The sequence below is a fragment of the Sturnus vulgaris genome, chromosome Z (assembly GCF_052056855.1).
Source record: "Sturnus vulgaris isolate bStuVul1 chromosome Z, bStuVul1.hap1, whole genome shotgun sequence".
NCBI classification, from domain to species: Eukaryota; Metazoa; Chordata; class Aves; order Passeriformes; family Sturnidae; genus Sturnus; species Sturnus vulgaris.
Genome location: NC_142283.1, coordinates 25411803 through 25439085, shown reverse-complemented (window position 1 = coordinate 25439085; position 27283 = coordinate 25411803). Strand labels below are relative to the sequence as shown.

At 39.4% G+C, this 27283-nt stretch overlaps 1 protein-coding gene across 4 annotated transcripts in view; it reads left to right on the top strand.

The window, feature by feature from the left end:
* TRPM3 (transient receptor potential cation channel subfamily M member 3) overlaps window positions 1-23067 on the top strand; it is a 266083-nt gene extending 243016 nt beyond the window's left edge. For all 4 annotated transcript variants that reach the window (XM_088156004.1, XM_088156006.1, XM_088156003.1 and 1 more), the window contains 4 exons: window positions 5578-5728; window positions 6274-6473; window positions 7602-7734; window positions 15941-23067. In XM_088156004.1, coding sequence (XP_088012130.1) covers window positions 5578-5728; window positions 6274-6473; window positions 7602-7734; window positions 15941-17390 — 1934 coding nt within the window. In that variant the 3' untranslated portion in view covers window positions 17391-23067. The remainder of the gene's footprint in view (window positions 1-5577; window positions 5729-6273; window positions 6474-7601; window positions 7735-15940) is intronic.
* The last annotated feature ends 4216 nt before the right edge of the window (window positions 23068-27283 follow it).

Sequence of the window (27283 nt, the reverse complement as noted above, 5' to 3'; positions counted from 1 at the left end):
TCTATATAGCTGATCTGGCACGGACAGGAGGTAACATATACCATGTTGTCTACTCAGGAAGTTTTAGCAGTTACATGAAAGTCTTTGGAAGTATGTAAAGATCAAGGAATAGTCTAGCTGCTTCATGGAAAAGTCCAACCAGTCAAAATGTCTGTCCAAGTGAAACATTAATAATGACTGAAACCACCTTGAGCTACTGAGTTTTGACTTGGGCCTAGAAAACCCCTGTTAGCAGCTATTGGGATTCAGATAAAGGCTTAGACCAGAGAACTGAAAGCAGGCAGTAAGCTAATCAAAATTATGAATTATTTAAAGGTCAGGAAATGAAAAATTAATATATTTCAGGAAAGGAATAATAATAAGAGCTTGATAAATTGAAAAAAAATAGACTGATATCAATTATGTAGTTAAATAAAGATATATTATTATCCAGTGATAGCTGGGGGAGGAAGGAGAATCTGGATCAGAGAACTGGCAATGGCATGTGCAACTGTCTCACTTTGAGGCTGTTCTTCCTAATCCGTCTGAGCCTTGTGCTGCCCAGTGGGATCCATGGGGCAGCAGCCAGCCACGTAGCTGCTTTAGTGAATGCCTGTCCAGAAGTGCATTTCCCACAAACACTGTAAAATCTCTGCCTCGGTTCACCACACCTTGGCACTTGTGTTGGCAGTTTAAGCCAGGAAAATTCATAACACAGTTTTCACCTGTGAAGAGCTTTGTTTCCACTTTACAAAACTATCTGGCCCTCCAGAATACTGTGGATACAGAAGGAAAATACTGAAGAGGAAAGATGAGGTTTTTGGTAAAATACATGTAGATAGAAAAAATAAATGCCAGCTTGGAAAATGGCAGTCATCTGTAGACAATGAACATCAGAGCTCACATTTTCCTGTACTCAGAAGGCTAAGGAATTGAGCCTGCTGTTAGTCAACATGTCTTTTGGGAAGTTTTTCAGATTTTCCTGGTGTCTCACAGGTCGGATTTCCATCTGGATTTTCTTACCAGCTGACAGTACTTCAGATGCCATCTGGAATCTGAAGATCAGTCTGAGTTGTGTTTGTTTCTTGAGTCTATTTCTGTTTTGGAAAAGCCTACCTAGTTCCAAAGAAAAAGATGGGACCACTTTCTCATTCAATTGTATGGGAGGAATATCAAGTAACCAGAATGTAATCATTTCAAAAGATGAGAGACCATTATACAGAGGTTTTACCTATTCAATGAAATTCAGAGAAAACTATAATTACTTCAAAAAACATTTTTAGAATTCTTTAAATTTCTTAATCTTTTAGATTTAAGTTTTATAATTCTTGAAAAGTTCTTAGTGCAGATGAAAATTATATCATAAACTCTTTATGACCTTACAGATTACATGCTTTATATGACTCAATAGGAGCTTCCTACGAGGCCTGTCATTTGCACAGACCATTCTGGAATTAGAACAAACAGAGCAGCTCTGTACAAAACAGAATAAATCATACCTGTGACAATACTTTTAACATTGTTAGACAAAGGTAGTGAGTAAGATTTTTGCGCAGACTACAAAGTATTTTGAAAGTCTCTCTGGGCTGGATTGCAGCAGTGTTCCCATATCTAGTGCTCCTGATGTTGTGATTTGGATTCTGTTTGGTTGGTTGTTTTCTTAATGAGGGAAGGAAGGGAGTAGGAGGAGGAAGAAAGCACTAGAGTGAACAAGAAAAATACAGGAAAATACAGGGATTTAATATAAATTATTATTAAAATACCAGCAGATTGAAGACACCCTTCAAAGTCACATTTACTATGGCTGGGAAGAGAAGCAACATGGAAGGTCAGGATGCTGTATTTAAAGAAACTTTCTTGAAGTGATGAGACACTGTTCAACTCCCTGAATGTTTCTACTAAGGAACAGAGTAATTTTGTGAAATTCGGGTTTCACAGATTTTAGACGAGAACAACTTCAAGAAGGCCACTTAATTTGTTTTTTTTTTGGGGGGGGGGGGGTTGGGGGGAGGTGGCTGAAAGAGTTTTCAATATTTACCAACCTGGTAAGCTGGTAAAATTGCTTAGACATTTGATTCAGAAATTATAAAACACCTTCACATACTTTGAGCTCATTGTGGGTCTAAATTTGAAGGTGCCTATATACTCATAAGTAGAATTATTAAAGTGCATTAAAAATATCCAGACTTGAATTAAAAAAAAAAAAAGGTGTTTATTGTTATTTGGTTGCACTTATTTGTTTCCACTTTATTTAGAACTGTGAGCATAGGAAAGCATTCCTCAGTTTCTTGTGATTTCAAACAAATTAGCTTGTACAGTAAAAGTGATATCAGTTTTTATAGAAGTTTTCTTCAAAGGCAAAAAGCTATTGAGAGGCAGAGTTGTTCAATTATGCACTTTTGTTTCTTCATTATTTCCTACACCTGCTTTGGAAGGGTGCAGCTGGGGGAAGAGTCGTGATGCAGAAACTCACAAACATCCTTTGCCAAGCCCTCCACCTAACACACAGTAAAAGTGAGCAGTGCCCATTCCATGACAGTAATTACAGCAGGGAAACGAATTCTTCCTGAGCTCTGCCTCCATGTTAGGCCTGAAGCCCACAGAGGCTTGAATTACTGTTGGTTTTTTTGCAACTATTTCCTGGACAGGAAAGAGGAAGGGTTAGGTTTGCAGCAGGAAAGGCCCAGCAGGAAACTGTAAGTGGGAGTCAGGAAGGAAAAATAAGCATTGAAAGAGATTGTGAAAAAGGAAACAAAGGATTCAAAAACTATGTACATCTATAGGTGCCAGGATGCAATGTTTGCAAGCTGAGTGAAGTTAATTCGTATAATTGAAATTAAAACTCCAACCTGTTTTCTAAAGCCTAAGTTCAGAACATAATATTTGAACTTTATCCAATGGCCTGTAAGTATCAGAGTTGTTGGCTTTTTCAGTTACCTGAGACTGGCATATCCTTATGCTAGCAGAATTTGCTTCAGTAAAAGACTTTGCTAGAATTAGGTATGCTGTGGTTTGTGTTAGAGAAAGGCTATAATGTAAAACAGATGAATCAAGTTTGCATATATGTTAATATTGTGCTTTGAAATATATTACAATCTATTACTGAACGTATTACAAAATTACTTCATTTCTCCAAAAATATTTAAAATGTTCAAATGATGTTGTACATGAAGGGCAGCACAGATTCCTCAGGGGTGTGGTAGGGCCTACACCTTTAATTAATAGTGGGGAAAAAAACCTTAGAAAATAAATGTCATAGTTTAAAGATGAAAGAAGAGGTTCAGTGATGTGCCGTGGAACACAGACTAATGCATTTTTGGACAATGTCATACGTTTTCTTATGCAGCTAAAGATGTGACAATTAAATGGTGGCTTGGCTCTCTATAAGTAAGGCAAGAGATTAGTATTCCCATGTTATTTAAAAGCTGTACCCACAACAGAACGTGCAAAAGAGAAAAACTGCAAAGCTTCAGGACAAGCTGAACCACAAGGGGTGTAAAGAACAGACTTTGGGAGCATGTCTGCATAGGAAATCTAATTTGGCCATCACTAGGTGGCATAAACCAACAGAGATTACCCAGCTGTAAAAAAGTAGAGCTGGAGAAATATTTTTTTCTTCTTAACCGACTTTTTTTTCCAGATTAAATTCTATATTTTTAAAAGAGAGGGGGAAAAAAGGGATAATAGAATTGGAAACAGAGCTGGAGCTGAGTTTTTGATCTCATTTATTAAGGTTTGAAAAATGCTTTTCAAAATTTTTCTCATTACTGGAAAAGATAGTATTTGTTCTGTTTTCAGCACAAAAAAGGATAACATTTTTCTTCAACTGATACTATGATTCTTCCATCACTGGGGAAATCACAATGGGTTTTAGTACTTTGTTGTATTGGACTCTGCACATCTGACTCAATAAATGTGCAAGCTAATGTTTCCACACAAAGAGAGATGTAAGTTTCACACTGAATGCTGATAGCAAGAGATACTGGATGGTGCAGTTTCTGCTGTGTGAAGGCTAAGAACAGAGAGCCCCTCACTCACAGCATCTCACAGACAGTGTTTTCAATATCTAAATGAAACTGCTTCATGGAGCAGTGTGGAAATGATCTGCAAAGTAATGCTTAATGAGAAAGGAAGAATTGCTTAGTCTCAGCCTGCTCCAGTAATAAAATGTGTTTTTGTAGATAGGAAGGACTGGTAACACTATGTGTCCAAACACAATACAATACTTGTGTCCAAACACAAGCTGATAAAAAGCAGTGTTGCTTTTATTTGACTGTGTAGTTTCTTTTTCAGTGAGATGAATATTTTTGGAGCGGTCATGTAGTCTTGTATCGCATATGGCTACAATATTTCTGTGTGTAAAAGACTAGGATCTATGTGTAGTGCCCAAAACAAAGTACCAAAATCACACATAATGTAATATGATTGCCAGTACAGACATCCACAAGTGAATGTCAAGCTCAGTAAACCAAGTTCAGAAGAACTTATTTGAGAAGATGCAATTGTTGGCACTGGAAATACGGATTTGTTGCCATACAGTGAAATTCTACACGTCATCAGCAGACTTCATCTTCCATTAAGTCGGTAGAAAACCCTCATTGATATTGCTAGGAACTGAGCCAGTGCTGAGCACTTTGGAAATTCCTCACTTAAACTTATTTTTGATGGAGATGAGGGGGACCTAGCTGTTGTGCTGTGCAAAATTTACTAAGATGGTTTGTATATGTAAGCTGCTGCTTCCATTATTTTCTTGAAGAGCTGATTATGGAGCTACATAGAACCACCAGGACTAGAGAGACATAAACTGAACCTATGCTTGCAAATGCAGATTACCCATCACTGCACATGAAGACATATTAAAACACAAGGCAGGGAAAAGTATTTCACCATATTTTCTCTCCCCTTGCTTCAGTTCTACATTAATACCAAGAACATTTTGATTCCAATGTATTTGTGGAAGAAACAGGTGGCATCTCTGCTGCATACATGTCCCTGTACCTGGTACAGTAAAGACTTGATAATCTCCCCCACTGTTTCTAGGCATGCAGTCAAGAGTCCTTAATAGCAGAAAGTTGTTATGAGTATGTCCTAGAGGAGCTTGAGACAGTGCAGTGCACAGCAATAAATGTCTACTCGGTAATTTACTTTCATGGACTTACTTTTCCTTATTTGTCACATCCCTCTCAGTCAATAAAAAAAGACAAGGTTTTCACTGTTAAAGAAATAATATGCAAGCTTTTTTGTAGGATTAAACAATTCAATAATTTCATTTTCACAGCCACTAATTACCACCAGGCTACCACGTTACTTTGAATTATGTATGCAAACAGGCAGCTTATTCACGCCAGGCATGTCTCCTGAGAGAAATATCTTGATACCCATGGCACATAACACACAATTAGAAGAACTGCAACCTGTAAAATCTGTGATACCAAGCATAAACTTCTGAGGGGAGAATATCAATGCCATTGTTATTTGGAAGATGTTGCCTTGGCAGGCAGGCCATTATAAATATTTAAACATTTCTGCAAAAACTACCGAAAAAATAGGATTCATTCCCATTTTGCATTTTTTTTTGTTTTTAAATTTTGTTCCCAGCACCATGTGGTCAAAATGAAACCAGAGAAGACGGCAAAATAATCCAGCTACCTCCCTGCAAGACAGGAGCATGGATCGTTCCTGCCATCATGGCCTGCTACCTCTTGGTAGCAAACATCCTTTTGGTGAACCTCCTCATTGCGGTTTTCAAGTGAGTGACACATTGCAAAGGGTAGACTTGGGGAGGTTGCACATTGTTCACAGCCTGTGGAGATGCTGAGCTTTGGCTTTGGCTGAGAGACATTTTCTGAGGATGTAAGCAGGAGAGGGAAGGAGGCTTGTCTCCAGGAAACAAGGCAAATGCCAAGTTTTTCTCATTGTGCTCGTTTCCAAGGACAGACACCTAATGGGAACCAGGGCAAAGAAGCCAAATAAGGTTCAGTTATGGCGTCATTCATTCCCAATAGGGAAAACAAGAGTAAAAGTACTTGCCCATCTCAATGGGTTGTTGTAAAACCCAGGGGTTGGACAGCACAGATATTTACAGTCATAAGGTATTTCAAAAAGGCTGATTATCACTGCGCACAGTGTCCAAGGCACAAACTTACGCTTTTATTCTGCTTCCTGGTTTTGTGACAAGGAAACATTTGCCAGTGTTATTGAAATGTATCTAGTTACAATGCTGTCATATCATCTTTGGCAAAGGACCCCAAACCATTTTCAGCCTGATATTATTTTCCTCTTCTTGCCTTCTAGCAACACATTTTTCGAAGTGAAGTCTATATCGAACCAAGTCTGGAAGTTTCAAAGGTACCAGCTCATCATGACATTCCACGAAAGACCTGTTCTCCCACCACCTCTGATCATTTTCAGCCACATGACAATGATATTTCAACACCTCTGCTGCCGATGGAGGAAGCATGAAAGTGACCCAGACGAGAGAGACTATGGATTGAGTAAGACTCAGATAATGCACAGAGGGGACTTTCCAATGCCTTTCATAATGTCTAGTGTTTGACATGCATGAAATCAACGTCCAGCATCTTGATAGCCTTCCCAGCAAAGTTACAGCTTTTACCTGCAGAAACCTTACCTGAATAAGTTAGTTTTTCCTGATTTGTCCAACCCTTCATTCTCTTTGAAATGTTAAGGAGGTTCTGTTTTTCTGGAACTTTTTTGGGGGTTGTTGCCCTGTTTGTTATTTCAAAGCAAAGAGGTTTGTTTTGCTGTTACTAGACGTCTGTTATTGCTGGAATTCTTCTCACTCCATCACACTTCCAGCTTTATTTTTGAAATTACAGAGCAAACAGCACATACTTCCCCTGAGCACACTTTTTGCCTAGATAAGTTTAGAGATGACAAAAGGCAACAGTGTACAGTCCCTCCTTGACTCTGACTCAGACTGGAGGAGTAGTTCCTCAACACGCTTTAAATGAAGTCCCATAATGATGATGGAAAACCTGGCAGATTATTTTGATAACAACTTCCTCTTCTCTTTCTAATTCTTCAAGCAGAATATCTCCACCTTGCCCAATGTACATGCCAGAGGCAGGGAGCTAAGGGGTGTGTGTCTCTTCCCAGCATTAGCCCATGCTACAGCCCACTTCTCTGTGAGGAGGGAGCAGGAGTCACCTGTGGCACTGGAGATGCAGCCAGACAGCTCTTCTCCCACTCCCATCACATTGCTGCCTGCAGATGTCAGTTCTTGCCATGTCAGACAGATCCCTGTACTCACACATGCTTTCCTAGTAGTCTGCTAATCTCATTATACATCTGTTAGGTTACAGGTGGGCTTTGGCTTTCACCATCTGTCCAGGACCTGACCAGCATCAGAGTTTAGATCTCATATAATCAAAATATATTTATGTTTGCTTAGCCTTGGCCTGCTTAAGTGCTTCTGTCTCCAGAATCACATACAACTAAAGCCAATGATTCAATAATTAACAGCATCTATCTGCTTTCATATCAAAATGCCACATACTTGCTTATGTAAGTTTAGTCCATGAGTTTCACAAATGTAAGAATGGAGTTAGTTTTACATGTTAATATTTGCCAAATTCATATTTCTCAAATTTCTTCCACAGAACTTTTCATAACTGAGGATGAATTGAAAAAGGTCCATGACTTTGAAGAGCAGTGCATAGAAGAGTATTTCAGAGAAAAGGATGATAGATTCAACTCCTCCAATGATGAAAGAATTCGTGTCACTTCAGAAAGGTGTGCTTTTTTGTTCTCAAAAATTGATCTGAAAATGTTTCTCTCACCAGTCTCACTCTTTCTTTTTTTTCTTGAAAAAGGAAACGAAGTCGTTTTGCTAAGTCTTAATTAAAAAGTAAACTGATAAAATGTGATGAGTTTATTTTCTCCTTTTCTGATTATTTTTGGTAAAGCAAATATGTTCAAGGTCAGGCTAGATGGGGCTCTGAGGAACCTGGTCTAAGGGAAGGTGTCCCTGCCCATGACAGGAGGATTGTTAACTGAATGATCTTTAAATCCTTCCAACCCACATCATTGTATGATAAGTTTTGTAAAAGGGATATTTTATCCAGTTGTATTAAAATATAACTGATACAGTGGGAGGCACCAATTGTGCTTGCATTTCAGTTCTTAAAGCAGAATTTCATGGCATAAGTAGTCAGAACAAAATGAGACAGTAAATTAGAGTTCCTCAATGAAAACCATGACTTAAGGGTTTATCTGTGAGCTATTCATATAAGAAAAAAGCTTTGTTTTAGGATAGCCTGCCTAAGTAAACTAGTTTCATTGGGACCAATGGCAACATAGATTTTAAATGGAACAAGACATTTCACCTACTGCAATGCACAGAGGAAAAAAACAGTACAGTAATTTAGTGGAAGTTGCCAGGAATCAAGTTCATGAGTCCTAAAAATTTCTAGGCCTGTTGATCTGCTGTGGCACTTACATGCTTTCATGGAACACTGTTGAGCTCAGCTTTAGAGGACAAGAGTTTGTATTTGATTCATGGCACTTTTGCCAATAAATATTTCAGGGTAGTATCCTGTTAGATATTCATAAAACTTACGAACCAGAGAATACTCCTGGAAAACTCCATTTTATCTTGAATAACAGAGGACAGGTGAGTTGTCATTTTCATCAGTTACACTGATATAACACTCTTCTCCTTCTATATAATCTTCCAGCACTGCCCCGATTCAGCTATACCTAAACTATGTTTTCTGTAGGCAAGGAAACATGCTGTTAATTTGGTTTTGAAATAAATCTATCCCAGAGTAGAAATAGAACATATAATATCATTTAATCATCTGCATTACTGAAAACGAAAGCACTCCTAAAACATACATTTTAGAAAAGGATATTAGAGGGAAAGTTGGTAAGGCATGGAATGGCTACCTTGTGAAGGCTGGCCAAGTAATTCAGCATTACTGGGTCTGGAAGAGACAAATGAGGGTTGAAATTATAGAGGTCTATTTAACTGTGAGTGTAAGGAAAGGGTGAGCAGAAGTGTATTGTTTGCTGTCACACTTAGAACAAGATATAGGGGAGTAACCGAATAATTTAACAGGATCCCAGGTTCAAGACAAACAGAAAATAGATGGTATTTTTATTTCATGTCTTAAGTAGCGTAACAGAACAAATTTTTGAAAGATAGTGCGGTCCAAAGGAAGCTGATGTCAGCTAAAAGGCTACATGCATTCAAACAAGACTTGACAAGCTTATGAAAGACAAATCCAGTAAGGACTGCTAAATACATAGAGACCATGTTGAGCACATAAAGTTCCTGAGAAAAAAATATTAAAGACTGGAGAATATACAGGAGGAAGAATTACATGTACTTCAAAGTTAGGTAGTAAGATTGGCCTGTGGTCCAACTGAGTACCTTTCTTTTCTTGTGTTCCAATAGTCTGGTGGCCACAGAACTGAACTGAAACATCATAGGTGCAAGTTCAAATCTGAATATGGCTTTTCTTTTGGCAGCTAGGGAAGGAAGAGGTATGTTTGAAGACCTATTAATAAGAAGTAATCTAGCTAGGTCGTCCTCTACATCATGCAAGTGCTGTAAATTTAAAAAGTGCTTGAAAATGAAAGCATAACAGTCTGCCTTTTCATTCTATGCTGACCCTATTTTATAGGAAAAGAGTTCTTATCTTTAATTTAAATTAAAATCTTAAAGCACCTTTTTCCAGAATCGAGTTCATGAATATGAATCCTAAATGAAGACAAACACCTGAGCCTCACAGAGAAATAGATCTTTAAAAATCCATTTAACTTAGACAACATTTTAATGTGGAGACTAGTGTGCCCCAGCTCTGTAAGAGAATACAGGCAGTGACCCTGTAGGATACAGACGTCACTCCCAGGCCCAAGTACACTAATAGGACTTTCAGCAATGACATCCCAGCTGAATGCTATTCCTTTTTCATAATAAGTCTGGGGAATATTTAGAAGATGCTTGAATAGTCAGGGCTATCTAAGTGTCATACATAACCCATTGTAGAAGCAGGATACCTGGGTCTTTTATTTTGCTTGAAGTCATGGCCAAGTCCTCTTAAACCTAAAACACTTGTCTTGGTTCCAGCCAGGACAGGATTAATTTTTGCAGTTGCCAGGAGAAGACGGGAGGACCCTGAGGTTGTTTGGTACCATCTTATGTCATTGCCAGGGGCAGGGGAAAGGGACTCTTGCTTCTGAGGAGGAGGGATTCCTTCTGGTCGAGAAAACATAATGAATGGAACAGTCTAACAGTTTATTGTCAGGTTCTTTTTAACTGTAAATAATTTCTCCCTCTTCTTCTTCTTCTTCTACTTCCACCTTTTGTTGTAATTTTGTTGCTGTTACTGTTCATTTTCTTATTTCATTGCTATTTCCAGTGAGTTGTTCTTATCTCAAACCTCACCTTTTGTACCTCTAATTGGAGCAGGGCAGGAGAAGTGGCAGCATGGCTTCTAAATTGGAGAATACCATTCCTAAACCATGACAACACTAAAATAATTTTTTGTAACCTATTTTCACTTTGGAGTTTCTTTATAGAGTTATCATTACACAAGTAACAAGATACAGAGCAAAGAAAGCAGAGAAGATGCAAGACTACAGTTTCTTTTCCAATGCCCAGTCATTAGCCTGTAGTAGTAGACCAAGTATAAATACCCATGTTAAAGGCATGGGATACCAGTTTAGTCATCTTAAGTCAAATTAAGTCGGCTTTATGTGGTGTAAAATTGAACCAGAAAACCCTGCAAATATGAGTGAGGTTCTTCCTAAAGGCCCTTCATTTGCAAGAAACTGAGCAGGCTGTTAGGCTCAAGAAGGGAAGGTTGGGACAAGCCCTGTCTGACATAACTGCACCTGGACCTGCACTAGTCTCTGCCTTCCCTCCCCTCTGTGCATGTGATGGCACTTCCCCTGCTTGAGCAGCTCCTACCTGCATCTGAGATCATCAAAGTGCTCCAGGTCCTGCTAGGAGGAGGAACAGCTGCACACCCTGCATACAAAGCCAGTGAACCTGGAAGCAGGGGAAGGGGGCTGGCACTGGAAGGGAAATGTAAGATGGGAACAGAGTCTTGCTTCAAGCCTCAGTGGGTCACAGAGACAGATTAGGGGCTTGGGAAATTATAAGAAGAGATCCTGTTTATTGATGCATTGACCTGGATGTCAGTGAGTGACTTCAGCTATGCAGTCAGTAGCTGTGCTGGGGCAGGACCACAATGTCTCATCTGACTCACCTGCAACAAGCTCCAGTTTGTACTCTCACCTTGAAATACTCCACCTTGGCAACCTGTGGGCTTGCCTCAGTTCAGGAATCTCCTTACTTCTCTTGTAATGAGGAACACCACAGATGTCTTCATATTTGATGTCACCAGACAGAATTCCTGATCACTTCATGTTCAGAAATTAAAAGCATAGAACAACACTTGATGTTTCTCTTTCCTTGACCTCAAGTACTAAGCAACTCAGAGGAGTAGTTGTTTCTGGGACAGTGGGAACTACAAAGTTTATTAAAGAAGCCCTGCTTCTTCTGACTTCTGACTCTGATGGGAAGAAAGAACTCAACTCCACTGTGTATTCAAAATCCTTCACAGAAAGGGGTCTAAATGAAGGTCAATCCTTCCTTAGCCTCAGATTTTGGCAACAGTTTAAATTTAAGGAATCACTTTGTCTGGCAAGTTCTAATGATGGCAAATCACAAATATTTATTTAAAAATGAATGATTTATTAAACAGACAAAAGATAACATCTTAAAAAAAAATCTTAAAAATCTTAATCAGAATTAGTTACTCCACAATATATAACTAAAATAACTACTAGTAGATTACAGCATGAAACAGTGCACTATATCAAGGTACCTATATTAAAGCTAGCAAAAGAAAAGGCATTGATTAGGAGTCGAATGTACCTTACCACCAAAATGATGATAATGGCCACAAGTACCTTCACTTAATCCCTGGGGAGTAAACACAAAGGAGGTTCCTAAGAGCAGGAGAAACTCCACACGTTTCCAGGAAAACGTATACAAGATTTCTGCTTTGTGAAGGTTTTGTGTGCTTTTTATAGTTGTAAAGTGTCTGACAGTCAGAAATTCAGCGTATCTTACCAGATCTCACTTCAACAGTAAGATTTTTATTGGCAATTGGGAGATGCCAGACCGGTGACCATGGCACCAAAATCACTCACCAATTATAAAAGATGACATTAAATACAAGATGGTTTGTCCTGTTTGAGTTATCTGACTCAATGACAAACAACAAATAAGCTCTTGTAGGGGGTGACATGCTCTGCTACAGCAGCCCACTAGCTGGAATCTCACACAAGTATGCGGGAATAGCATCAGGTGACTGATATATATCAGATGAAGTTATGGACTAAGTGAAAAATATAAAGCAGTAAAAGGGTGTAGGGTGTTTCCCTTGAATGCATTTATCAAAGCATGTATGGTGAATCTCCTGAAGACCTGTAAGGAAAGCTAAGTTGGGCAAATTCACTTCATTGCAATGGAAGAATCATGGTATTTTGTGGAGAATCTTCCTTTCTAATCACTACTACATCTTGATGAGTACAAAGACGTGTGTAATATTATCAAAAAAGACTGCACTATTTTTCTTGATGTGGCATGAAGTTACTGAAACAATCACTTTAGTAAGTATCCATGTGAACCGGTCTCAAGTCTTTCATACCTGTGCAAAACCTCATGTTGATTTCAAAAGGAATAGGGTTACATCATAACAGTGTTTGAAAAGCAGATAAGCTGGCTAGAGCAGATACTATTATGTCATCTTTGGTACTCTGTGGTATCCATTAGTACAGCACTTTATAATCTGCAGTGCAATTACATGTACAACATCCGTGTGGATGATGACACAGCTATTAGCTTGATTTCAGAGCTGGCAGGCTGAAGTGCACAGAAATAGCTCGGTTGGTAAAAAGGACTGACCCTACCAGGCCCACCCACACATGAAAAATGACAGCAGGAAAGGTCTGTGACTATGGTGGTATCTCTCTGTGGTCATAAAAAGTTAAGTGGTTTTAGGTTCCAGTGGGAATGCAGCCATGACAACCCAACTTCCTCAGCCAGGAAAAGCCACTGCACCCGGGAAAACTGGCTGGCTGCTTGCATCAGCACTGCTTTACCAAAAGATGTCAGGCAAAGTATCCTGTTACAGGCTTGGGAACTGCTGTCTATGTTTTATTTAAATAAAACCATTCCGCAATCACCTATCACAAGCTCAGTAGTATCTCTATAAGTGACTTTCATGTTAACAGTCTTTGTGGCTGTTGAAAAGGATTTTGAAGTATGAATTATGCCTTAGAAATGGACCTAGGTCAACAAAGAGGCTTGTGAACCTAATTCTAGCATTCAATTAAGAGGTCTACTTCTGAAAAGACTGCCTTACTCACATTAAAGAATTATTTTAAATAAATTATTGATGAACTAATGTGCAAAGGTTAAATATAAATAAACCAAAATGAATGCCAGCAAAAGTCATCATCTCCCAAACCATAATTAAAAAGTCTTATTGCAAGTAATATAAAATCTTTGCCAAGTTCTGAGTCCTGACCTCATTACTGAATATTATCCTGGTAAAGTCCACGTTTGTTTCACTATTAGAAATTTTTTAGCTTCAGCAGCACACCTTGATGCCTGTTTTACATGTAGCCTTCTCTTTTTATCTTTGGATATTGTGAGATTTGCTAAAAGGTTTATACTTGCTCCTGAATACACATGGAGAAAAAAAATCCAAAGCAAAACTTGGGCATTCTCATTTTGAAATTCTGTTTTAATTCAAAACTATTACTAAAGGATATACAGATCAGACTGTCTATTCACTGAGTGCAAGTGAATGTTTTCCCAGGAATATGGGAAAATAGAAAAAATCACTTAATGGAATATTTTAAGAACCAGATTATGGCTGTATTTCTCCAGATCATATCCTCCTATGTCCACAATGTTTGGCTGGTGTGACTTTATCATGTTTCTGATAGGTTCACTCCCAGAATATGGTGCTGTTCTGTATGATAAATGATTACAGAACTGAACATCAAATTAATACAAGAGAATATAACTAATAGAATAAATATTTGTTAAGCATTCTGGAGAAGCCATATGCAATATATATAACTAAGGATGACTAGGCTAATATCTTTGGGGTTGGAGGAGATCATCATCCTTCAAGCTTTCTTTTTGTGAGTAAAATTCTATAGCTGGGGTTCATGAAATGTAAACACATGTATATATTTTCAGTTACCTATGCACATCTCTGGTTACCCCTGGTTTCCAAACCCAAACTGCTCTGTGCTTGTTACATTTCTCTATAAATTTTCCACTACTATCAATGCAATCACATTTGTCATCAGTTCCATAGCAACCAACAGACGACGTAACTCAAAAGTCTCTCTTCTGCCTGTCTGACGCTCTGTGTCACTGACAGTAGCTGCTAGATCACATTCAGGGAAGGCAGAACAAATACATGAACACCTACCAGCAAGGTATTATTCTAGGTTCTTCTTGGGATGCATTAGCTGTGTCCAGCAGCACTGCATAACTCTCATGTGAATGCAAGACGCAAAACTTACCTCACTATGGACAGTTCCACTCACAGATCAACTGGCAATGTTTGTATTTAAAGTTATTTCATTTGTGCACAGTTGTCAAAACAGGAAAGAAAAAACAAATCAAACTAAAACAACGGCAAAAACAACAATAACAACACCAACAAAACAATAGGACCCTAGCCAGATTATCCAGTTAGCTTTAAAGAATGTTATAAATTCACTCCAATTCTTGTTAACTGTTGCTGGGGTGAAAGGTTTTTTGTGGGATGTAATCTGAGCTGTAATTATCCAGTAAAATCCAGTAAAAATTTTCCTTATATCCAACAGCCCTAAAATTGCAACATTTTATCTGTTCATGGTCTTGGAGCAGTTGTTGCAGAATCTGAATGTGGGGTGAAGGACTCGATTATTGGCTAGTAAATATTTCAAAACTGTGATTGCTTTTGTAAAATAGCAGTTCATATAAGTAACAGCATGAGTGAAAATTCAGCTGCTTACCACATATAAATTGCTCTCACTCTGGAATTACATCCTGTACTGGAAATAACATTAATCTGTTTTGTTGGAGCAGCTGGTGGAACTAGAAACAGACTGGTTGCCTAAATGATAATGAGTAGAATGAGATTTCTTGAAGCATTTCTTAGCAGTGATTACTTGCTCATTTGTCTATTGGAGACTGATGGTAGCAATACAGTTGCTGCTGCACATTTAATTTGTTGTGCTTGTGCCTTCAAAACTCACAGACTTCACAGGAAAAGCCTGTATTTCCCAGGAATGTGAGACTTGCTGTAGGGAGCTGAGTCACACTCATGCCTGTCTTGTCCTCTCCTTTGTGGGCAGGTTCTGCTGCTCATCACCTCAAGGTAGTCATACTTCAATGTTTTGCCAGTAAAAGTTCTGAACATTAGGTAACAAGGCATTAATTCTGTCCAACATTCTATTATTTGCTAGAATCTTCCCTTCTGTGCAAATAAGAGTGGTTATGGTGGTGTCAGTTTCAAATCACTTGTCCTGTTGAAAAAATAACTAGATTCATGTAGGACTAGATAGTGTGAATCTGGGGCAAACACCAGGAAGAAAAAATATAACAGTGCCTATCTTCTGTGGCACATTGCCTGCCTTCTTTGCTTCATTTCGCTCACTGTCCCTAAAATGAGGCGCACCCAAACCCCCCTCTGCATTACCCAGCTGATGCATCTGGTTTAACCCACTGAGGCAGTTCCCTGAGTGCATAGTATTTTTTTTGCAAAACCTCTTTTAGCAGGATTTTGAAGCAGATGAGGTTGCATACATTGCCTTTGGGATTTGGGACATATTTGTTTCCAGCTTGGTGACCTATTAGCTGCACATCACTGCTTTGTAGAAATTTACCTGTTTAATTCTTCCCTTTCTAAAGGGTGGAGAACATGGCCATGCGACTGGAAGAAGTAAATGAGAGAGAGCACTGCATGAAGGCCTCTCTGCAGACCGTTGACATCAGGCTTGCTCAGCTGGAAGACATGATGGGACGAATGGTGACTGCCTTTGAAAAAATGGCTGGCATTGAGAGAGGCGAGACAACTAAGATACGATCCAGGACCTCATCAGACTGTACTGATGCAGCCTACATTGTGAGGCAGAGTAGCTTCAACAGCCAGGAAGGAAATGCCTACAAGCTTCAAGAGAGCATTGATCCCACAGGGGAGGAGTGCATGTCCCCAACATCACCTACAATCACACCCCGCATGCGAAGCCACTCCTTCTATGCAACAAATATGAAGGACAAGTGTGGGTTGGAAAAGTTGGAAAGTATTTTTAAGGAAAGATCTCCAAGCCTGCATCGGGCAATCAGTTCCCACTCAATAGCAAAAGAAGGAAAGGTTCCTTTACCCCCTACCAGCACTTTGTCAATCGCCCCAGATTCCAGAAGGCCTTCATCTTGTATAGACATCTATGTTTCTGCCATGGATGAAATGCATTCTGACACAGAACCTCTCGAGAGTTCCATAAATATCCTTGGTCCTGAAGATGCAGCTCTGCCAGCTCACATAGCCTCCTCCCTTTTAACTAATAGTGCATACATCAGCAGTATAGCTGGTGAGAAGATCTCTGGCAGGAGTCTTGATTATGAGGAAACCTCTGGAATAGAAACAAGAGCATTTTCTTCAGACTATTCGCAAATCACAGATTGCCAAATCCCGTGGGATTCAGACCCTCCCTTGTATCATACTTTAGAGCGATCTAAAAGCAGTCGTTACCTGGCTACAACTCCATTTATTCTGGAGGAAACACCAATTGTGAAATCTCACAGCTTCATGTTCTCTCCTTCTCGAAGCTACTTCAGCAGCCTTGGTGTCCCAGTCAAAACTGCAGAATACACAAGCATTACAGATTGCATAGACACGAGGTGTGTGAGTGCTCCCCAGGCCATTGCAGAGAGGGCCAGTTTCCCTGGAAGTCTCAGGGGCAAAGTAGAGGACTTGGGATGCTGCCACCCAGAGAGAGAGGCTGAACTAACCCACCCAAGCTCTGATCATGAGGATAGTGAAGTCAAAGACAAGAAGGGAATCCCTTTATCTCCTCAAGACAGCAGTGCTACAACAACTCTGCCCAACAGCATCCCACTCCCGAAAATAGAGCGAGCCAACAGCTACTCTGCAGAGGAGTCCAATGTATTGTATGCACAGCACACACGGAAGAGCTACTCCATCAGTGACAAACTTGACAGACAGAGAAACACAGCAGGCCTGCGGAACCCCTTGGAGAGGAGTAAGTCCTCAAGGCCAGAGAGTGGAGGGGACCACCTGTCCATGAGGAGACTGTCAAGAACAGGAGCCTTCTGCAGCTTTGAAAGCAAGCACAGCTAGGCTTATACAAAGCTTACCAGCAGTCTAAGGGTCATCTGCTCTTCAGTCTGTTTTTCTTAGCAGAATTTTTAAAAAACCCTCACACTACCCTGTGTTGAGTCCAATTGTCATTAGCCACCGGTCAAGGGAGCACATTTTCAATCTCAACATCACCACTGAGATACTGCATCTTGACCCAGTCGACATTTGCACTTAAGAAAAAAGGGAGGGATGAAAGCTTTACAAAACCTTCAGTAAATTAGAGGAATAACAAGCCCCCTTAATGAAGTCAGAAGGAATAAATGAATAGGTTCAGATATCTGCCTTTTATTAGAGGGCATCCTAAGACCTTTTATCGTTATTCAAGTTTTTAAGATGCAGGAATTAACTGGCAAAAAAGAGATGTACAAATTAGATGTTCCAAACTTCAATCACAACTTCTTTTTCATCTATGTCACCATTGTGATGACTGGTGAAAAGCATTTGTTATTTCTGTAGGAACTGGCAGCAAACAAACAAACAAACAAAAAAGGTCTCCCAGGTCCCTTGCATCCCACACTTGTGGAAATGAAGAAAGATGAACCCAATAACAACTATAAATGTTCACTTGTCTCCTTTTGTATCAGCTTCTAGTGCCACAGAAAGTTTATATTTTCAAGAGCGGAAAGGGAAACAAAATGCCTTTTTTACTGCAACTAAAATGGAAGAAGAATTTATGTAAAAATGTCAGGTGATTTCCTGTATAAAACAGGCATTCTAGATTCTAGCACAGGTGAGCAAGCTCAGGATGAATGTAATTAAGTGGAATAGTATATATTTATTTTTTTACCACATTTGTCATCAATATGTTGTCTCACTAAATCAAAGGATGTGATGAAACAATAAGAATAGGATGAGCAGAGCAGAGCATAGTAATAGTGTCCAGTTCTCACTGCTCAGTTTAATTATATATATAAATTGGGGAGATTTATCCACCATGTTGCCACCAGGTTCTTCTTGCTCTTTCATTTGAGCTGCCAATTCTTCACATCATTCCCCCACCTAAAAATATACACCTTTTTTTTTTTTTTCATGTGAACAGAGCTTTTGGACTTTTTAAATTATACAGGATTTATCAAGAAGTCTGAATCCAGATTCACGTAATTAGACTGAAGCTGCTTAAAAGACAGTATTTTTGGCAGAGGATTGGAAAACACTAGAATTTCTATGTGCTTCTAAGGTAAGTAAAAGAACCAAAGTGAAGCTGCAAGTGTCTGTAAACAGCAAAAGCCATCAGTTGTGAGTAGGCATCCACTGTTCATCAGGAGGTCACACAATGAGCACGTGTGCCAGGAGGTGTGTCTGAACGGTAGCGCAGTTATGGGTTTTGGTTGAAGACAGTTGTTAACTCCACTGGCCCCACCCGTGTTCCAAGGGTCCACATTGTCAAACAGAGTTTCAAATTTCTCGTGAGACAGTGTCCAGGTGGTCACAGGTGGAAGGGTATACAGAAGACTGGAGAAGGGTGGAGAAGCATAAACTGCAACTGGAAAAACAACTCACATTCCTTTATGACGGCACAACTTTTAAGCTTTTAAAAAATTGACGCTAATGCTATTAAAAGTTAAAATATCTTAACAGTTCCCAATATCTGTGTAGAACCAGCTCCTTTTTGTTATTAAAAATGAACATTTGTGAGTGAGGTACAGTATATATTTCACATTATTTAAATGTGAATTATCTTTCAAAAGCAGCTTTGAGAATATAAGCTGATGTTTTCTCACTGAGTCCTGGGAGACTCTGAACACCATCTGAGAGTTAAGCCCAAAAGGCAACTAATCCAGACAAAAATATAATCATCAGCCTCAATAAAAGAGGCAAAGAAGGTGAAAACATTCAGTTAACAAGTCACTGCGTTGGAAAGTTCAGGAAACAAGGAAATGCAGCAAGGGGATGTTAAGAACAATGTGTTTCACACTTCCTGCACCAACGTGTTCCTTGATTTCTTCTGTTTGATCAGGCTTTCAGTGAACTAAACTCCACCAAGACACCATGTTTATGCAATTGCCTTGCAGGCCATGTGCAGCATTACAGTCACGTGGCAATACCAAGAAAGGTCAGAAACCTTTCTGTGCATTATGAAGCATGCTTGTGAGCAGGCTGATTGTTGAACAATAGCAAAATGCCCAAGGGCAAAGGAACTTGTGTTTAACAATATGCTTCAAATGTGCCAACCTTCTGTTAGCAGCCTTTTCCTAAGGCTTCTCCAAATCTATCTATCTATGGAGAGGAGAGGGGGATATTCTTACTTCGTTTTCTTTGTTACTTTTATGAATGTCTGCTAAAACTGTTGTGGACTCTTTCGTCTTCATCGTATTACTGGTCTACTCAAGAGGAATTTCAGATTCTTTAGAAATTCCTCGGCAGCGCTTAGTGGATTAGTTCAAGGCATAGGGCTCTTCTCTGGGGTAGATTCCACTGGTTAGTTTGTCAGGGTAAAGAAATTTGCCAAGCCCAGAAGCTGTATAAAGCTGTTTAGAATACAGCACCTTATTGATCTGGAGCACACATTCCAGGTAAAATGAAACAGAACACTTTATTTACCTCTTAAAATTTGCCATTATATATAAAATGTTCATTCAGATGTTAAAAGTGTGATTGCAAGATGTCAGAACACTGCTTTTCCTGAATGTTTTCCATTTATTCTGCAATGTGGTTCTATAGAATATATTATGATGGATGTTAGACTATTTTATTTTCACCTGGTTTTTACACATTGAATCAAACTGCTCCTTTTTGAATTTGATGATAAAACACCCATTTCTTGCAATGGGACCAGACTTCCCATTCTTGATATTATGACCATTTAGTGAGTTAGAAGTCTCATCATCCATCATCATGTAGCTATAGCATGTGCCATATGATGTATTCTGTATCTAAGGATAGTTTATGAAATAGACACATATATAGTTGTGACATGTGGTAATATTAGTGAACGTTACAGGAGAGTTTTAGTATCTCATTACATGGTCTTGTTTGTAAATCTGTAACATTCAATAAAATAGCACATGTTGCATCAAACATTAAGTTCCACTATCCAATTATTAGCTTTCATATGGAATATGCCTTTCTGGTCACAGTGTGCAAGTTTGGTATGTTTCGCACATTTCTTTGTATAGCTCCACTTAAACGTCTGTTTGAGCTGATGTATAAACCTCTAATGAGCCACTGTGGGCTGTGACAGATGAGTTGTGATGGTGTGAAAGAGGAACTGGCATGTTATGCAAAAGATTATAAGATAAATGAACTTTAATAATATTTTAAAACTCAACTGAGCTTAGCTGTTTGTTTACATATGCTGGTTGACTGAGGAAGCAGTGTGCAGTATTTTATAAATATTTTCCTATAGTAATCCATTCTGTTGTTTCCAGTTTAAGTGATTCTATTCTACAGTTGGGGTATACACTTGTCCTAGGTATTGTATTATAGCACATTATTCTTTCACAATAACAGTGTGATATGACTGAAGTAGTTTCTCTTCCTTACAGTCCAGTCTTTTTTTGTGTCAAAGAAAATGCATGCATTGTTCCATGAGTTTCTTTGGACTGCTAGGAGACTTAACATTTTGCTATTGCCTGCCTGTCAAGATGAATCCAGTTAGGAATGAATCCAAACTTTTGGATGTTTACATTATTTCCATTATTTTTTGATCTTTAGCAAAGTAAGTGATTTTTTTATTATTTTTAAAAGACAATTGTATTTTATGAAATTTGAATACTCAACACAAAATGCGAACCTACAGCAGTGCTCAGACATTTGGCTCTCTCTTTTTTTTGGAAGAGATCAGGTGCTACATTATTTTCTTAGCACAAGTGCCAGTAAACAAATGGCAGTGAGGGGATAATTTGAAAATATAATGAAAAACCAAAACATCCATTCATCTACATACGGAAATCCCTCTGGGTTCCAGACATAGATTACTTTTTTTTTCTTTCTTTTTTTTAATTTTATTTTCCATTTATAGATTTTTTGGTAAAAAAAACAATGAAACTGATTTGTACCTTTTGCAGAAAGGATAGCCTTTTGTCAGGGGATAAATATCTTAGTTAGGTATATTTTTTGTATGAGAAGAAAATGATTTGTTTCTTAGAAACTGTCAGCACATGGAAGATGCAACTACATGAATAACTGCTCAAAAAAAATAAAAGCTCCGGTAGCAGCACACAGCCTTAGTCCAATGACTGCAGTGGAGCCAGTATCTGTCCTGAGAGCAGAAGTTATCAAAGCTATTAGAGTGAGCCAGGGAAACAAAATTCTCTATAAACTCATGGTGCAGGTTTTCAAACCAAGCATAAATGTCTTGTTATGTTGCTCAGGTTAAACACTGAAGAGGGTCTGATAATCGCCTGAAGGGAAAGTGTGAGCTGTTTTTTTCCTGTATTTCCTTTGGAATGTTTAAGTAGTTGTGATGTGTTCCCCTGATTTAAAATGATAATATATTTGCATTTTTGCACAAATATGCATAATTGGTTTAGCAAAGGCCACATTTTCAATTCTGTTGAGAGATACTAGGTATAGTTCATCTTTTTCTTCAAAAAAAAGGTAATTGTCCTAGCATGAATTTTCCCTTCAACCACTGTAGATAAAATCACAGTCCAAACTGGGATGAGAAGTGAAACATTGTGGGTATCTGCTTACCTAGTGAAACCCTTCACTATTCTAGATGGAGTTCACTATCCTTGCCACACTTTGGCATAGGAGCAATAGTACTGGATGCAGAAGGACTTTGTTTCTTCACCCTGCTTTATAGACAGTCATACAGTGAACACTACAGGTCACACAGGCTTCTCTTCTCCGTGACTGACTACAATTAGGGTCTTACTGATGCTGGTGCAAATCTGCAGAAAATCCACTGATTTCAGTGGCATGCTCTGACTTCTGTCAGGAGATGGATTTATTCTGCATTTCTAACTCAATATTACTTCAAGTCATGGCGTGGATTACACTATATCTCCTTCAGGTTGGAAGTCTAGTGATGGAGCCATTGAGCCAGTCTGGTTGTGAAACAATCTCTGACCTTTTAATTTTTACTGTATGTTTTCAGATCATTCATATAGCCACACAATACTTATTTCAAAAGGCTGTTAGGTAAAAACATTTGATTATTAAATTTCTGCTGTTTCTGCTGCAGGGAAGTGATAACTCTTGTTAATTTTATTATCTGGGAGGGAGGGAGGGAGGGAGAAGGGATAGAAGAGGGAATCGGATGTGAAATACAGTTTTATGCCTGCACAAGAGTAAATTGTATTAACGTTATATCTTTTTTCCACCACTGCAGTTGTTGTACATGACAAGAGTCTATTTGCTGCTACTGCTGTCTGGAACAGTGTTTGCAATATTCTATACTAATAGCTATTTAATCATTTATTATTTGGGCTATCATTTGTAAGTGTATAACCATTTATAAAGGGATAAAAATTACTAAAATGTTATTTTAAAAAAATTCCTACTAATACAAAGCTTTTCAAGTATTATTTGTCTAAATGTACATAACTAGAGAAAATGGTCCTTTCCAAAGGTCTACTGGATTCACAATGCACTTTTAGACTGTGTTTAGATGCGTAATAAAATGCAGAACTTGGCAATTACTACAGTAGAACTTTCTGAAATTTCTGTAACAATTGTTTTGCAATAAAAAAAAGAGATGTAGATCAAAACATCTGTTCTTTGTGGAGCATTTATTTATGGTCGTTTGCTTTCAAGGCAGTAGTGATGCAATGGCATCTGTAAGATCTCTCACTGTTCTAACTTTATAGATTTAAAAGGAAACCAAAGCATTTACTATATTGCACACACGCCTTTTGAATGTTGCAATTTGTTTCTGGCTCTGAGATCAGGTTTCATTCAATGTCCCTTATTCTGGCCAATATCAGAACCAAGGCAGAAGTACTTCTAGTGGTTTTATTTAAAAGGAGGGAATAATTTCTTTGCTTTATCACTATCATTCCAGGAAAGGGGAAACAAAAGCATCGATTGCAGAGCCTCTCCAAGTTGCATTCACATAGCCCGGAAGAAGCATGCTTCTTTGTATGGCAACTGGGTGATATTGCCTGTTCTTGTAGCCAGAGAAGCTTCATGAAAAACAAAGGACACCAAGTAATCCAGTAGTACACATGGCTGACTCTGACCTGGCATCTCACCTTGCTCACAAAAGAAATCATTGTTTCCCTCTTCATGTAACTACAGCCAGCTCTGATACTTCCTCACAAAATTGCTGAAAAAACACTAGTGACACAAAATCTGCCAAAGTCGGAGTCTTCTGACTCCACAAATAAGCCTTCATGGAGATAATAACATGTTTTAGCCAAATGAAAAGGAAGCACAGGAAAACAAATATCCAACTGAATCAGAAAGATATCAGATACTCAAAACAGATCTGCACACATCATTCATGCTTCAGGAGAGGAATGGTTTGGAGAACTGTTCTTTATTTCAGGTATTTAAGAAGGGGATGCTAAACTTCTTAATCAGATTTTATTTCATCCTTTCTCAGGGACTTCTCTTTAGTGAAGACTGGGAGCTTTGAAGTTTTCCAAAACAAATTTTAAAAATAAATCTATGCCAGAGACTTGTCATTATGCTTCTCTCCAGGTAACACTGTATCTCTAGTCTCCCTGGGATTTTTCACTGTAACAACCTTCACTTAAATTAAGCCAATTAGTAAGCAACAACAACAACAAAATCAACATCAGTAGCCTTGATTTTCATTCCCAGGAGGTGTGATCTTGTAGACTTTAGGGCAGTGATCTAGTGTCTTAATCTCATTTGTATACAATGGAAAATAGCTCCGTTTAACTTCAGATAAATCTGAATTATAACCCACAAGTGCTGAATCACAATAACTGCGCTGTAATTTGTGGAGCAGGGGAGCAGATGAGGGGTGTGTGCACCTGACAAACAGGGAAAGTTAGTCACAAAAGAAGATATGAACAATTAACTCTAAAATTCACATCACCCTCACACTCTATGTCCAGGTTCCACCTTTTTTTCCCTGAGTGGACACTTGGGAAGTAAACTTGGCAATTGTCAATAGTGTAAGTTTATGATTAATCCATTTCAACTGTGCTATTTATTTTGCTAAGGCTGATTCACTCAGACTTTTACAAACTGCAGCAACAAAGACTAATCTGTGTTTCATGTAGAATAAATGGTCCACATCTCATAAGTGGGTTTTGGTGAGTGACAACATTCTGTGTCTTTGCTCTAGTCTTATCTGAGGAGTGGTGAATAGCTGCCCTGTTGCAAGAAAGGGACAAAGTTTCAGAAAACATAGCTTGTTCCTCAGTTCCCCATGGATCGTTTTCTCCCTGAAACAGTTTGGCTTTCTAACCAAAGCAGATTGCCTGTGTTCCCACCCCAGTTCAGCCAAGTCAGAGAGGAACAGCAGCCACAGTAGGAAATACACAGCAATGCAGGGACATTTCCTTTCCTTGCTATGCAGTCACACCTAGGGACTACATTACTACTGCAGTAATTTAAATATTTATCTGAAATTTTGTGTACTTATTTAGATTCCTAGTCTAGAAAATAAACTAGGCCTACCTTAGGGTTATGTTAGGTGTATCATAGTCCATCTCTTCTAAAATGTCTGAGTATTTTCAGACAATACAGCACTATGGACATTTACAGTGAAACAAGTTCCCTTAGCAGTAGTTGATCCTACTCACCTCACAGCAACTCCAAAGTCTCAGAGTGCCATCCTAGCCATAGGATAAATTAAGCTGTCTTAAGCAACTGTATGATGCATGCTTCAGTTTCCTTGCACCAGCACCAGGGATGGGTGCAAGCCATCCCTTTGGGAGATAGATGGGTCCACTGGGTCTATTAGTTTCAGCATGGTATTGGCAGGAGAAAATGTCACAGCAGATCAAGAATTTTTTACCTTCAGAAGAAGTTGCACAAAATAAATAAATATTAAAATATGTTATCACGAAAGGATGAATACTGACACAAGTTGCTGCTCCATGGAAGCTTAATGCTGGAATTGAATTTAGCATTTTCCAAATTGTATACTACAATGCAATACAAAATAATGCACAGTGTGCATAATTTGTTAAAACTGCTCTGAAAATGTACAAGAAAGGGCCAAGAATTATATCTTGCCTCTATTAAGAGAGGAGCATTTAATAACTGCTCTGTTCTGGTGGAATCAAAATATTGTAATATGTTTTAATTTAGAAGAAATAATTTTAAAATGCTAACACGTTTTAATAGACGTTATGATCAAAGGTAATTGGGAGAAACCACTCATTCTTTGCCTTGGATGCTCAGTACAGGAAATAGCAACACACTTGAATCTTCCAGGGAAGATTGGCCAAATGTGGTACGCTATACACTCTGGTTCCCACATCTCTATGTCTATGGGACTCCCCTCCCTTAAAGATGTTCATCACTGTGCCTCCTTTAAGGGCAGGAGGACATACAGGATATTGCACAGCAACCAGAATGTCTCTATCATACTGACCAGATCACAGGGCCCCAGTTCCATTTTGGCAGCATGGCAAATTAAGTACTGCCATCTCTGAATTTTGGTAACTACCAGATGTGGCACGGGTATGTCAGTGAGCTGTTCCTAAAGATATTTAAGCAGAAAAGCAGAGCCTGTCGAAAGCTGACTGGGGGTATTCTGGAGAAAGTGTGTTACACAGGGTAAGGAAACACATGATGTCAATAGTTTTTCCTTAGTTACCAGCCGTCCCCCGGAGTCAAGGCTGACTCGGTCCCTCGGGCAGAGGGGCAGGGGCTGCGCTCCTGGCTGAGCGCTCCGCCGCAGCCCCGAGCCCCTCCACGCCGCCCCGCACACCCCCCTGCTGACACCATTCTGACATTTTTAGCAAAGTGAGTGGCCGCTGGATGTCACTGTTTGATCTCCTAGAGAAAGACACACGGACATTGTCTCGAAGCAGGGGAACTGGCTTCCTTAAGGACGAAACCAAAAACACAAACCAAATAAATCCAACGAGAAAGACAGAGCTAGCCGGGCACCCCGGGAGCAGCTGTTTTTTCCGCTCCATCATCTAAGAGTAGCTGACCCAGGAGCACCGGGGGACAAGTAGGGCTCTGCTGTAAGAGAGGTGACACTGCAAGGCTGGGATTGCTAGCTGGACCGCAGGGAACCTCAGCTGAGGTACTCGAGCAGGTTTCGGGTTGTGAACATTGTACACTTAGCACACTTAGAGAAGAGAGGAGGACTTCTTTACATGTGTAGAACTGGGAGATGGCAGGTCACTTTGTCACCGGCCATGCAAGGTAGAAGCACGACATTGCTCCCTACAGTCCTTTCTCAGGATAAATCCTCCGACAGAAATCTATGTGGCAGATATTCAGGTTTCCACTTTGCTGGTCATTCTCCCTGCTTGAAAGCTGCAGTTGCAGAGCACACAAAGTTTGAGGGCGCTGGATTGAAGCAGGGGCTGCAACCTGGATTTGTGGCTCTGGCCTGTGAGGTGTAAAAATTTTGCACAATCCTACACTATTCAAGTCACAACACCTTCCCCTGCAAAGGTCTGCCCTGGCTTTAAACCAGGCCTGGGCACAGAAAAATTGAATAGTGAAAGCTTGTCTGTATGAAAATATTTTCCACCTCCAGGGACTTCCAGACATCTGTTGAAGCAGGGAGCCACAGAAAAGGCTGTGCTGACCATGTGCCGAGCACCTGGCGTCTCTCTTGCACTGGGGAGTGCTGAGGAACTTTGTCCTTGGGGGCTGCTGTTCAGAAGACAACATCCTTGAAGGACGAGCAGATAACTGTGTCCTTCTCATTTTCTGGATTTCTGGCACCGTTTGCCTGTGTGCTGTAAGGCTGAGCACTCAACACGCAAGGAAGTCAGTGGGAGTTGCCTTCTGAGCCACTCAGCAGGACTACAAAGATGGCA